This window comes from Plecotus auritus, assembly GCF_963455305.1.
Source record: "Plecotus auritus genome assembly, chromosome: 3".
Classification (NCBI taxonomy): Eukaryota; Metazoa; Chordata; class Mammalia; order Chiroptera; family Vespertilionidae; genus Plecotus; species Plecotus auritus.
The window spans coordinates 222,787,844-222,801,712 of NC_137772.1; the positions used below are offsets into that span (position 1 = coordinate 222,787,844).

The following is a 13,869-nucleotide window of genomic DNA, read 5'->3' on the forward strand; positions in this document are numbered from 1 at the left end:
TTCCGAAACACCCACCCCCAGATCTGAGCAGAGCCAAGCAGCTCAGCCTGGCCTCTCCACCTCATGTGCTTGCAGGGTGGGTGGTGGAGGGGCAGGGGCAGCGTCTCTAGCACAGCCAGCCTGGCGAGTATGCGACGGGGCCTGGGCCTTCTCCCCGCCTCGTCCTGAGGCCCCCATCGGGAGGGAGGGAGAGCCCTTCCCCAGAAGTGAGATCCTGAGCCCAACCCTTCCCAGCGTTACATGCACAGCCTCTCTCTGTCTCTTCCCCTCTCCCCCGCCCCCCCCCCCCCCCCCGCAGTCATCGCTGTGCGCGTGAAGGAAGAGCACGTGGAAGCGGCCACACCTGACAAGGCCCCGAGTCCAGAGCTGCCTGTTTCCATCGAGAACATCAAACAGGAGGCGGACGACTGAGCCGCCCCGCTGCCAGCCTGGCCACCTAGGAGGCCAGCGCAGGCTCCTCTATTGCCGCCCCTTCCACCCACTTCAGTTTGGAGACTGAGCCTTTTTGCATAATTTCCGCCTGGTGCTGAGGGCCCGGCACTGAAGGATGAGCCGGGTCTCCTTTGACCTGCCTTGTGACCTCTGCCCTCTGGCAAGGCCTAGTGACTGGGGCTGCCTGGGGTCCCCACATGGTCAGAGTGGCTCCCTCTCCAGCTACAGTTCCCGAAGCTCTCCCTTCCAGTAGCCACCCTCCACACCCCTTAGCCGCCGGGTTGGGGGGCTGTCGTCCAGTTACGCTGCAAGACAAGACAGTGAAGTGTGCATGCGTGCGCTTGTGTGCGGTCAAGCTAGTCACATAATAAAGGCCTGCAGCCGCTCTTGAGGGGGAGGCAGTCACCTGATTGGTGGTGAGTGGTGTGATGGGTTCGAACATTTTACCAAGAGGCCTATTTGCCTCCTGGGCTGGTGCTCTCTCCTCCCAGCACCGTAGGGACAGCCATGTCTGTCAGGCAGCTGAGAAGCAGCGACCAGGATGTGGGTTTCAGTGGCTTGTGAGGTGTCCTTGCCCTGTTTTCTCTGTTGGCATGAGCACCAATTCCCATTTCTCAAAGGACAGCGGTGGGTCTGCTCCCAGGGTAGGGGGCTTGCAGGGACCTAGCGAGGGGAAGACCACACCAGCCCGTGCCCCTTGGGGAGGGTTGATGGTGGATGGGATTGGGGGCGGCAGGGGCAGCAGGTGTGGTGGAGGCCCCAGCTAAGAGGGAGATGACCTCCAGCATCGATCTGAACCTGCTCCAGAGGCCAGCTGGGACAGGGTCGGGGACAGCCTCGCCAGTCACAGAGCTGCGACGGGAGTGTCAACAGGACACACTCCCTGGTTCCCTCTCCGCTACTGTCCGAGCCCTTAACTCCTTAACACAGGTTCCCTGCTCCTCTCAGAAATTACACTCTAGTTCACCTCGTGTTGCCCAAATTAGTCTCCTTTGAAACTGTCTCCTTTCTGATCAATCCTGTCTTCATTGGCTCCCCTTTCTGCAACCTAAGGCGGAAGCTGCAGGCCTCAGCCCTGTTCTTTCCTCTGCTGTGGGTAGAGAACCGCACTGTCAGGGTCCGCCTCTAGGCGCAGCTGTGCTGGCCTGGAGTCCAGCTGCCACCTGCACGCTGATCAGTCAGGCTGCTGTGCCTGTGCTTGCCACGGGGTGCTGTCTGCTTGCTCAGGGCCTGGGCTATTTGGTGTCAAACCAGAGATGGGGTGATCAGCCCAAGGGGAGCCATTTCCAGTCCGTTTGGAGAGAACTTGTTCTGGTCTCCTTTGCTGAAGGCACCAGGCAGCCCCACATGGTGCAGAAACGAGCCCCAGAAAGCAGCCTGATTTCTCCAAAAAGCGACTGGATTTGGAATCAGTGAAGGCCAGAAACAGGGACAGACCTGGGTGTGACAGGCAGTGGCATCAACCCCCAGGGACGAAAATGGCCTAGGTCAGTGGTCGGCAAACTGCGGCTCTTTGGCCCCTTGAGTGTGGCTCTTCCACAAAATTCCACGTATGGGCACACACGTACAGTGCGATTGAAACTTCGTGGCCCATGCGCAGAGGTTGGTTTTCGGCTCTCAAAAGAAATTTCAATCGTCGTACTGTTGATATTTGGCTCTGTTGACTAATGAGTTTGCCGACCACTGGCCTAGGTGTTCCCTCTGGCTTCTGGGGAAACTGGAATCGTATAGCATTTTGGCCTTTAGTTTCTTCTTGAATGAAGAAGTGACGCCTACAGGTGCCATGGCTGCGAGATTCTGACGGCAGAGCTGAAGGACAAGTTTAGCTGCCACTCAGGCCCTGGATGGCCTCCCCAGGCAGTGAGATAATTAAATCCCGTACTTGCTGAAGTCCAGTTTGTCAGATTTTTGTTCCCTACAGCAGCGTGTATTCTGATATATCGCCTCATAGTAACAGTTACGAGGTGAGTTCACATGTGAAGAAACAATAAAGAATAAATGGCACCTGTCTCCTGAGCACCTGTCTCCATAGCAACCACACATATTGCCCTTATTTCTGCCATTCCCCTCCCCCAGACCCTGAGTTCCCCCAAGGCCTAGCCTGTGGCTTGCCCCTCGTGCCCTCTGCATGGGCCTGGTACAGTGAGTGTGTGTGATGTGAAAGTGTATGCCTGGGGCCTGAAGGTCAATTTGATGTCGCAGGTGCAAGTGTTGACGTCTGGGGCGTTCTTACTCAAGGCACAGAATGACTGTGTCAGCCCCCGGATGGCCTCACCGTGGGGCTGCTGGCTGGGCAGCATCCTGAAGGGCCCTTCTGACCCTGCTCCCGCTGCAGGACATGCAGTGGCTTCCGGGGCGGAATAGACCAAGTCCAAATGCACCTCACACCTTCCCTGTCACCGGGGCCACACCCTTTGCTCTGCCCGAGGGACCGGGAAAACCGAGGGGAAGGCCGTTTAGACAATCTCACATGCCAACCCTGGTTTATACACATTTACAGCTTCATCTCCACAGCAGGCCTGCGAGGTACCTGACTTCATTTTACCGACAGGACAAGAAAGGCTCATTAAGGTCTAATAACTTGGTTGCTTAAGTTTACTACTTAAATGATGGCAGCGGGCCCTAACCGGTTTGGCTCAGTGGATAGAAAATCGGCCTGCAAACTGAAGGGTCCCAGGTTCGATTCTGGTCAAGGGCATGTATCTTCGTTGCGGGCACATCCCCAGTAGGGAGTGTGCAGGAAGCAGCTGATCAATGTTTCTCTCTCATCGGTGTTTCTAACTCTCTATCTCTCTCCCTTTCTCTCTGTAAAAAATCAGTAAAATATGTATATTTTTAAAAATGATAGCAGTGGGATTAAACCCTGGTTGATCAGCCATATTTCTGCTGGTACTATTTTTTTTAATGTATTTTATTGATTTTCACATACCTCAGAATGAGACCTTATTTAGGAGTAGGAACTTCACTATTCATTCCCTCACTCAGGATTAAGCATCTTGCACGTGCTGGACCCCAACTAGAGGTTAGGCTCCAAGGAGAGGCAGGCGTGTGTGGTCCAGCCTCGTGCCCCCAGCAAGGTCAGCACCCCGACCCAGAACATCCTGCCACAGCTCAGGACCCTTATCCTTCAATTCCTTTGTGTTCCCGGGAGAAAACTGCCACTTTCAACAAAAACAAAAACAAAAACCCCAGAACTCCAGGCTGGCCTCCGGTGGAATATCTGCGTGTCAGAAAGGGTGGCTGGAAGGCATGGCTGAGGTGTTCCCATTCCTGCCACACCACCGTACTGTGTGTGTGTGTGTGGGGGGGGGGGTCCTTTTGTGTGTGTTTTTTAATATATATATTTATTGATTTCAGAGGGAAAGGGAGAGTGAGAGAGAGATAGAAACATCAATGATAAGAGAGAATCACTGATGGGCTGCCTCCTGCACACCCCCTACTGGGGACTGAGCCCGTAACCCGGGCATGTGCCCTTGACCGGAATCTAACCTGGGACCCTTCAGTCCACAGGCCGGAGCTCTACCCACTGAACCAAACTGGCTAGGGCGGGGGCGGGGGTCCCTCTGAACTGAAGCCCTGGCCTGGAGCCGGAGCCGTCAGCTGTGCTCCAGGAGCTCCTGGGCTGGTGCAGAGAGAGCCCCGTGCCGTTCATGAGCACAAGCCTGGCGCAAGTCCATGCACACGGGTGTCAGCTGACATCTGCTGCTGCTGTCAACACTCGTTCCAGGCCTTGCTTCTACGGTAGAACTGCTCACCTTCAGCTTGGGGTCTTATGAGGGATTCCTTTCTCACTCCCACCTACCCCACAAGGAACACTGTTAGGGGTTGCATTACGTCCTCCAGAGAAATGCCTCAGAATGAGACCTTATTTAGAAATAGGAACTTCACAGAGGTAATCAAGGTCAAATGAGGTCATTAGGGTGGACCCTAATCCAATAGGTCTGTGTTCTTACGTGGTAAAAGGGGCAATCTGAAAAATAAAATAAAGAAGGGGGAACCTGGACAGGGGCTGTCGCGAGATGATGTGAAGATAAGGAGAGACCAGGGCTTGGAGCTGTGCTGCCACAGGCAAGGAACATCTGGGGCCCCAAGAGGCGGAAGGGGCAGGAAGGACCCTCCCCTAGAGTGTCAGCGGGAGCATGGCCAGGCCCTGATTTCAGACTTCCGACCTCTGGAACAGGGAGGTGATAAATGCACCATTTGTGATACTTGGTTCTGCAGCCCCAGGGAACTACTGCACCATCTAACGGCCCCCAGGCACCCCAAATCTTCCAAGGCAGGTCCTCTCCCTCCCAGCGCCTCCTTATTCTGTTCTCATTTTCCCTCTGAGGGCTGGCTGTTCCCCTACAGACCCTCCCGCCCCCAGTGCCCTCACCACACAGCACGGGCCCCACATGGAGAGGCGCCCACGTCTCGCTCACTCTTCTCTGATGCGCTGCGAGATCTGGCTACAGCTGACCTTTCAGTGGGAATGTAGTTGTCGGGATGGTGAACATAATGCCAAGGGTAGACGGACTACCGCAGAGTGGGGTCCAGCTGGTGGCCGAGCAGCAGGGGAGACATCGGCACTGCTGGTTGCCTGCCCCAGGGACAGCCAGGCTGGGAAGTGGCTGAGTCAGCAGGGATCCAGCCTCTCAGTGACAGCAGGGCTGATTCCATGAACACATCGGTCCGGTGTGCTGTGGCCTAGCGGAAAGGCCACTGTCCCACAGGATGAAAACCCGTGAAGCAGCGAGTCCTCACAGACCCACCCTGGGCCCGGCCCAGAGGCAGAGGAGGTGAGGAGGCGGGCATGGGCATTCCTGAGTGGAAGCAATGGGTCCTTGCCCAGATCTAGAACCACATGAAACTGAGACCAGGAGAAGTCTGCCCTGCCGCCCTGGGCGCTTCGGAATCTGCCCCGCCCCTTCAGCCCCCCCCCCCCCCGCCCCACCTGCCAACCTTGTCGGCTCCCCGCCGTCTTCCCTTCACGCGGGTTCTCCGGGCACTGGGCATCCGCTTGGCCTTCCCGGACGCCCAGCTCGGGCAGGCTTCGAAGACAGCAGCGGCGGCCTTCACCCTCTGGCCGCGGGCACTGGGAGGGGCGGCACAGGTGGCCCCCACGCGCAGGTTCAGCCCAGCCAGCCACCTGAGGAGAAAGAGTTCGGGGAACCCACGGTGCTGAGCTTTCCTGAGGTGGGGTCCTCGGGAGTTTGGGGCAGTGGGGCCGAGGTCCTGAGAACCGACTCCAGAGAGTCCTGGTTCGGCCGCTCACCAATTCCGTGACCCTGAGCAAGTCACTTCCAACCTCACATCCCTTCTCTGCCGCAAGAGGGCAGTAGTAGCGATAAAGTTCCAGGGGTCCTCAAACTTTTTAAACGGGGGGCCAGCCCTAACTGGTTTGGCTCAGTGGATAGAGCGTTGGCCTGCGGACTGAAGGGTCCCAGGTTCGATTCCGGTCAAGGGCATGTACCTTGGTTGCAGGCACATCCCCAGTGGGGGGTGTGCAGGAGGCAGCTGATCGATGTTTCTCTCTCATCGATGTTTCTAGCTCTCTATCCCTCTCCCTTCCTCTCTGTAAAATATCAATAAAATATATTTAAAAAAATAAATAAACGGGGGGCCAGTTCCCTGTCCCTCAGACCGTTGGAGGGCCGGACTATAGTTTAAAAAAAAAAAACTATGAACAAATTCCTATGCGCACTGCGGGCCCGGGACGCGTCGGCTGCTAAGCAGGACAGGCAGCGGCACCCGGCGGGCCGGATCCATGTCCTCGGCGGGCCGCATGTGGCCCGCGGGCCGTAGTTTGAGGACGCCTGCGACAAACACTCACACGGGCTGTAATTGTTCAGTCTATGCATGTGACTAATTCCATGCCACTGCTGACAGCCGCCGCCGTGAGGTGGACACGACTGCCATCAGCCCCTCACCGAAGAGGGTTGTGTGGCCCAAGTCGGACGGCCACACAGGCAGAGCTGGATGTCAGCGCCTGCAGGACCCCAGGCGACTGTTGCTTTCTCATGCAATGATGTGAAGCGCCCACGAATATTGATGAGGTCCGGCCCCCCTGGGCTGGGCCGATCTCATTCCCACGCTATGGCTGCGGGACTCGAGGTCAGAGAAGCCACCCCAAGCTTGTGCCCTGGCAGGACCCCGCTCCCCGAAAGCTGCAGGGGAATCCGGGCAGACATGGGGCCCCGGAGAGACAGTGGGGACTTGACTGAGAGCAGCTGGTGGGTCCCGCTGGGGGTCCAGGTGGAGGTGCTCACCTGTGAAGTGGGAGCAGCTGGCAGTCACAGAGGAAGGGATTGCCACTGAGGTCGACCAGCTCCAGCTGGCTGAGACCGGGCAGGGCGGGCAGGGCCTGCAGCTGGTTCTTCTGCAGGTGTAGGCTCTGCAGCCGGGGCCCCAGGCCTGAGAAGGCCCCAGGAGAAACCTGCAAGGAGGTGCCAGGCCCTGGGGTGAGCTCTGTCAGGCCAGGGGGGCGGCCCGTACTCCTCTAGCACAGGGCAAGGGGCCCTCGGGTGGCCAGGCAGGAAGGCAGCGCTCGGTGGAAACGTAGGTGCGTCTGATGCCAAAGCACTTGCCCTTTGCAAGTCACCGGTTCGAGGTGCTTTCTGCTTTGCCGGATCCACCCCGACCCCGCCTCATGGCAAAGCCTTGGGGGCTCCACCCTGCCTCAGAGTGCACAGCAGCAGGTGGCCCTGAGGGCCCAGTTCCTCCCTCCTGGGGCCCCAGCAGTGCCCTCCCTGGCAGGCCCCGTGTGGCATGGTTCTGATGCTCCGTCACCCACACCAAGTTCCCTGGGCAGGACAGTGGCTTATCTAAGGGTCCCCGTGCCCAGCCTCGGGCCTGGCACTGCCGGGCCGGCAGTGTTTGTTGAGTTAATGTTCCCTACACAGGGCCAAGCTGCCCCCCGACCCCCCCCGCCGTCCCACCCCCTGCGCCCACCTGCTCCAGGCCACTGCTGTTCAGGAAGAGGTGCTGCAGCGACCGGCCCACGGGCCGGAAGGCGCCATCCCGCAGGGCCCTGAGCGGGTTCCCCGAGAGCTGCAGCTCCCGGAGGCCAGGCAGCCCCTCCAGGGCCCCGGTGGGCACCTCCCGCAGCTGGTTCCTGTCGAGGTGCAGCTTCTCCAGCTCCGGAGCTGGGCCCAGGGCCCCGGGGGACACCTGGGTGAGGCGGTTCCCACTCAGGTAGAGCCAGCGCAAGGCCTGCGTGCCCGCCAGGTCCCCGGGCGCCAGGCGCTCCACAGCGTTGTCCTGCAGGTGCAGGGAGAAGAGGCGCGGCAGGGCGCGCAGGGCGGTCCCCGGCACCTGCAGGAAGCGGTTGCGCTCCAGGTACAGGTAGCCGAGGCGGGGGACCCCTTCCAGGGCGGCGGCGCCCAGGCCTGAGAGCCGGTTGTCGGAGAGGTAGAGGTAGAGCAGGCTGCCCAGGCCGGCCAGGGCGCCCGCCTCCAGCGCCGCGATGCCGCAGTGCTGCAGGTGCAGCGACACCAGCTGGCCCAGGCCCGGGAAGGCCGCGCGGGGCACGGACGGGAAGTGGTTCCGCCGCAGGTCCAGGAGCTGGGTGTCGCCGGGGAAGCCGCGGGGCACGGCCTGCAGGCCTCGGCCGTCGCAGCCGCTGTGCCGGGACGCGGAGGCGCACACGCAGGCGCGCGGGCAGGGCTGGGCCGCGCCGTCCTCTTCCGCGGGGCCCGGAGGGGCGCGGGGCCGCGCGGCCGCCAGCTCCTCGTCCTCGTCCTCGTCCTCGTCCGCTGCCGGGTCCCCGGGGCAGCGCAGGTCGGAGGGCCGCAGGGCGTCCAGGGCCTCGCCTCGCAGACGCCGGGGCCCCCGGCACGCGCCATCGGAGCGCACGCGCGCCCGCGCCAGCCACTCGAGCAGGGGCCGGGCCTGGCAGCCGCACCACAGCGGGTTCCCCTGCAGCCTCAGCCGGCGCAGCTGCCCCGGGCCCTGCAGCGGCGGCAGCGTGTCCAGCTGGTTCCCGCGGAGGTCCAGGGTGTGCAGGCGCGGGCAGTGGGCGAAGGCCCGGGGGTCCAGGGCCTGCAGGGCGCCGTGGTCCAGCGCCAGCTCCCGCAGGCCGGGCAGGGCCAGCCCGTCCTCCTCGCCCGCGTAGGTGAAAGGGTTGTGGCCCAGCTCGAGGCGCGCCAGGCCGCGGGCCTGGGCCAAAGCCGCGCCGGGCAGGGCCTGCAGCTCGTTGTGGTGCAGGCTGAGCCGGCGCAGGGCGGGCAGGCCGGCCAGGGCCTCGGGGGCCAGCACGCTGAGCGCGTTGTGGGCCAGCTGCAGCCCGCGGGTGCGCAGCAGCCCCTGGAAGGCCATGGGGGGCAGATAGACGAGGGCGTTGTGCGCCAGGTTGAGGGTGACCAGTGCGCCCAGCGCCCCGAACGTCCCGGGCCGCAGCTCCTCCAGCAGGTTCCCCTCCAGCTCCAGGCGCCGCAGCGAGCCCAGCCCGTCCAGTGCCTCCTGGGGCAGCGCGCTCAGGCGGTTGGAGGCCAGGTTGAGGACGAGCAGGCGGCCCAGGCCGCGGAAGGCACCCTCGGCCACCAGCTCCACCCGGCAGTGCCGCAGGTCCAGGTGGGTCAGGTAAGGCAGGTCCTGGAAGGCGGCTGGGGCGATCACCTTCAGCAGGTTGCCCTGGAGGTCCAGCCGCTGGGTCAGCTGAGGGGGAGGGGAGACTGAGCGCCACAAGGACTACGTGGCCTGTGCCCCTGGCTGTTTCCTCACTGGACACTCCTCCCCCGCACCTCTCCTCATTCTCCTCCTGCTCCCTGACACCTCCTCCAGGGAGCCTTCCTCCCCAGCCACCTGGGCATCCCCAGCTCTGGCACTTTTTGCATTGAATTATCACTGCCTGTTTACTTACTTTTTAAAAATACATATATTTTTATTGATTTCAGAGAGGAAGGGGGAGAGAGAGAGAGAAACATCAATGATGAAAATTATCGATTGGCTGTCTACTGCACAGCCCACACTGGGAATCGAGCCTGCAACCTGGGCATGTGCCCTGACCAGGAATCCAGCCGTGACCTCCTGGTTCCTAGGTCGATGCTCAACCACTGAGCCACACCGGCTGGGCATGCCCATTTACTTTCGTCCTCACTAGTTCTTGAGTCTCTAGAGCAGACACCATATCTTCCTCTAATACAGTGGTTCTCAACCTTCCTAATGCCGCGACCCTTTAATACAGTTCCTCATGTTGTGGTGACCCCAACCATAAAATTATTTTCGTTGCTACTTCATAACTGTCATTTTGCTACTGTTATGAATCGTAATGTAAATATCTGTGTTTTCTGATGGTCTTAGGAGACCCACAGGTTGAGAACCGCTGCTGTAGAGCCTAAGACCATCGGAAAACACCGATATTTGTGTTTTATGGTTGGGGGTCACCACAACATGAGGAACTGTATTAAAGGGTCGCGGCATTAGGAAGGTTGAGAACCACTGCTCTAGTATATCCCCAGTTCTCTGCCACAGGGTCTGTAGTTAGTTCAGTATTCATCTCTAGGTCACCTCCGTGTGCCAGTCACAGAGGGTTCTAACCAGCTTGTCTGTCTTGTCGCTGATTGTCATCTTACGGGGGTGAAGACAGGCTCAGAGGGAAAGTGACTTTCCAGGGTCTCCTCCCAGCCAGGCAGTGGCAGGTCCCCTCCTCCCAGCCAGAGTCCTGCCGTCCTCCCCACCCCCCACCCTGCTGACCTCAGGGATGGCGCTGGGCACCTCCGTGAGGTTCTGGTGCCGGCAGGCCACGTGCCGCCTGGAGTTGTCGCAGACGCAGGTCTGTGGGCAGCGCTGGGCAGCTGTGTGCCCAGGTGGGCCCAGCGGCAGCAGCAGGAAAAGCAGCAGGACCGAGGAGATGCTTTGGGGACGGGGAGAGAGGGGGAGCCGTTGTTCACAGGGGCCCACATCGTCCACTCACTGAGCCCAGGCTCTGGTCTTTCGGCCTCAGGGAAGACGTCATATTACCCCCCCATCTCCCCCACAGCAGCGGTTCTATTGTTAGCCGTTTACGCTGGAGGAAACTGAGGCTGAGGTGACCTGGCACCTCCCTTCGGCTGTCAGCCCCGTGCTCACCGAGGCCTTGCTAAATCCTAGGATGCCTCTGGGTTCGGTCTGTGCCGCCCGGACCGCCCAGCCCGGGGTTGGAGGCGTAGGGAGCAGCAGCCCCGGCCCCGTGGTGGCAGGGAGCATAGTGACACCCACCTCGAGAAGACAGAGGGGCTTAGGTCCAGCCCGAGTTGTGGGGTAAGACTTGGGGGACCAGCAATTGTGGGGTCCGAGAGCCTTGAGGAGCCTTAATGGCTGGTCAGGTGAGCCAATGGCTCAGCCCCCTCCTCTCCTGTCTACTCCCTGTTGTCCTTTCATTTTAGGGTCACTAGCTGGCCAGGACTGGGAAGGGAAACGGAGGGTCTGGGATTAGGGCTGAGCTTTGGGCAAGGTCTGTCCACTTCCCTGTCTGTCCCCCACCTGTCCCTCCACCCCACCCCCACTCATCCATCACCCACTGGGGCCTCATGTCACAACGTCAGCCACTGCCCATTGCTTCCTGGGCACAGTCGTTGCCACAGTGGGTCTCCTGCCTCCCTAATGCTCCGCTCACCAAAGGGAACTTTCCAGCGTACAGATGGGCTCTGACCCCCCTGCTGAATGCCCTCAGCACCTCCCAGCTGCCTGTGCTGGGAGTCCCACTCCTGGTTCCACTGGGAATCTGCTCCAACACTTGAGGTTCAGCGTTTGCCCCCCCACCCCCCACCCCCGCCGCCCCATAAGCCCAGAGCTCCCTCCTCACCTACAACACCTAACACACCGGCTCTTCCTTCTGTTTACAGCTCTGTCGGGGCCCCTGGCAGCCTGTCCTGATCCCTGGGCTCGTTCCACCCTGGGCCTCTCCCATTTCCGCTCACTGCTTGTCACCGTCTGTTTTTCACTCCCCTTGGGGTCTCGGGGCTCAGCCCTGGCCTTGGGGCTGGTGGCATCCCAGTCTATGGTGAGGCTGCGGTTCAGGGTGGACCAGGGAGGGGGGCCTGGAGGAGGGGACGGATCCCTGAGGGACAGACCCCCAGGGACTAGCCTACATTCCCACTCCCTGCCTCCTTAGAACCCATTTCAAGGCGACTCTTGGAGTCTCTGCCCAGGCAGATCCCAGAGGCCTGGAGAGGGGCGGGGTGGGCTGGGGTGAGGGGAGGGCTTGACTGCAGCCACTCATCTTCTCTAACTGCCCGCCCCCCCCCAGACTCCGGGGCCCATAGACTCACCCCTCCATGCCGTCTCACGGGCAGTCCAGCCTGGAAGAGCAGCAGCACGAGGGAAAGGCTGCGTCTGTCCGTCTGGGTGCTGGCAGGAGCCCCCTCCCCGCCAGCAGGCCTGGCACCGGGGACAGGGCTGAATGGGAGGCATTGTGGGCAGCCCAGCAGAGGCTGAGATGGAGGGGCGGGCAGGGGCGGGAGCAGCGGCTGGAGTTACAAGGCCGCCTGCCCAGCGCCAGCTCAGGATTCCGGCCCAGGCCTGAAGGCCGGCCTGGGCAGCCAAGTCCCAGGCGGCCCGGCCGAGAGGGGCCTGGAGGGGCTGAGGGACCTCCAGCTTCGGGGTCCCAGGTGGGGCTGTGCCTCACGGGGCCTGTTTCCTACTCTGTGAGGAGAAACCATAATGAGTAACTAGCTCAGGGGGTTCCTGTGGGCTTTAAATTAGGCACCTGGCGCATAGTAGGTGCTTAAGAATGGTTAACTGTCTTTTCCGTTTGTGATTATGTATTTACCTACATTGTTTAATACCATACATACAACATTCTGCAATGTTGGTTTTTTTCACTCAATATCAAATTATTGTAAGCTATCCAAATTGATTCTTAGCCATACTCATTCATTTTGACAGCTGAATAGTATTTCCTGGTATAAATGTATCAACTTTACTTGCCCATTAATTTCTGTTCCTTCCAAGTGTTTTGCTACAATGTTGCAAAAATATACAAATAATTACCTTCTTGGAAACGTGTTTTTATTTATTTTGGTTAATCTCACTTGCATATTTTTTCCATTGAATTTTCAGGAGAGTGGAAGGTAGGGGGAGAAGGAAAGGGGAGAAAGCCGGGGATCAAACCTGCAACCCTTTGGTTCGAGGGCCAATGCTGTAACCACTGAGCAACACAGTTGCATTTTTAAAGGAAATAGTTCATCCAGACCATAGCAAACATGAAATTGCATTTTTCATTATTTCAATTGACTTAATTTTTAAATATATATATATATATACATATATATATATATATATGTGTGTGTGTGTGTGTGTGTGTGTGTGTGTGTGTATATATATATATATATATATATATATATATATATATATTATTGGTTTCAGAGAGTAAGGGAGAGGGGGAGAGATAAATAGAAACATTAATGATAGAGAATCATTGACCGGCTGCCTCCTGTATGCCCCCTACTGGGGATTGAGCCCCCCACCCAGGCATGTGCCCTTGACGGGAATCAAACCTGGGACCCTTCAGTCTATAGGCCGACACTCTATCCACTGAGCCAAACCAGCTAGGGCACTTTTTATTTTTACTGATTTCAGAAAGGGAGGGAGAGAGAGAAACATCGATGATGAGAATCATCAATCTGCTTGCCTCCTGCACACCCCCTACTGGGAATCGAGCCCAAAACCTGGGCATGTGCCCTGACCGGGAATTGGACTGACCACGTAGCTCGTAAGCCAATGCTCAACCACTGAGCCACACCAGCTAAGCTGTTGTTTCTTTTTTAAGCAGAAATGGTGCCACATCACACACAACCTCTGCATGTGCTATTTCACTCAGCAAACCCGCTACCAACTGAGGCACAGTGCACACCCTTTATGGCCGGCTCTCTTCACCCAACATTGAGTTGGTGAGATTCACCTGTGGTGCTGTTTTTTAATTTCTTCCTTTTCATTTCTTTTTTTTTTTTTTTAAATATATTTTATTGATTTTTTACAGAGAGGAAGGGAGAGGGATAGAGAGTTAGAAACATCGATGAGAGAGACATCGATCAGCTGCCTCCTGCACACCTCCCACTGGGTATGTGCCCGCAACCAAGGTACGTGCCCTTGACCGGAATCGAACCTGGGACCTTTCAGTCCGCAGGCCGACGCTCTATCCACTGAGCCAAACCGGTTTCGGCTTCCTTTTCATTTCTATAGAGCATTCCAGCATTCCCTTCTGTAAGTCCTCCCCGACAGTGGATGTATATTCTCAACCCAATCCTGGTTCTGTGCTCTACATGCTGCCAGGTCTCCCCTCACCTTGTCTGCACTTTCACGGCATTTTCCCATCACACAGGCAGAGGTCCCATGTTTTAAGCTTTTCCCGTGTCCAAAACACATGCTCTCCTGTGTCCCATTTCCATTTGAAGACTGGCTCTCAGGTGGGTGGCCTTGGGTCACTGAACGCGTGGTGTTCTACCCCACCGTGTCCCCTGCCTTTCCCAGACTAAGTCC

At 58.6% G+C, this 13,869-nt stretch overlaps 2 protein-coding genes across 3 annotated transcripts in view; one reads left to right on the plus strand and one right to left on the minus strand.

Annotated features, from left to right (window-relative positions):
- Positions 1–2,440, plus strand: part of L3MBTL2 (L3MBTL histone methyl-lysine binding protein 2) — a 19,794-nt gene extending 17,354 nt beyond the window's left edge. Inside the window, exons 17-18 of one of the 2 annotated variants that reach the window (XR_013960276.1) lie at positions 299–1,919; positions 2,125–2,440. Coding sequence is in view for 1 of the 2 variants with exons in the window: in XM_080662491.1 (XP_080518617.1) it covers positions 299–411 (113 nt within the window). In the remaining variant the exon portion in view is untranslated. Of the gene's footprint in view, positions 1–298 lie in introns of both variants that reach the window. The other variant, XM_080662491.1, reaches the window with a different exon arrangement.
- The window catches only part of CHADL (chondroadherin like), a 12,007-nt gene extending 229 nt beyond the window's left edge, over positions 1–11,778 (minus strand). Inside the window, exons 1-5 of the mRNA XM_080662490.1 lie at positions 11,661–11,778; positions 10,105–10,264; positions 7,363–9,066; positions 6,681–6,847; positions 5,374–5,560 (exon numbers count right to left, since the gene is read on the minus strand). Coding sequence (XP_080518616.1) covers positions 5,374–5,560; positions 6,681–6,847; positions 7,363–9,066; positions 10,105–10,264; positions 11,661–11,668 — 2,226 coding nt within the window. The 5' untranslated portion in view covers positions 11,669–11,778. The remainder of the gene's footprint in view (positions 1–5,373; positions 5,561–6,680; positions 6,848–7,362; positions 9,067–10,104; positions 10,265–11,660) is intronic.
- Between the last annotated feature and the right edge of the window lie 2,091 nt (positions 11,779–13,869).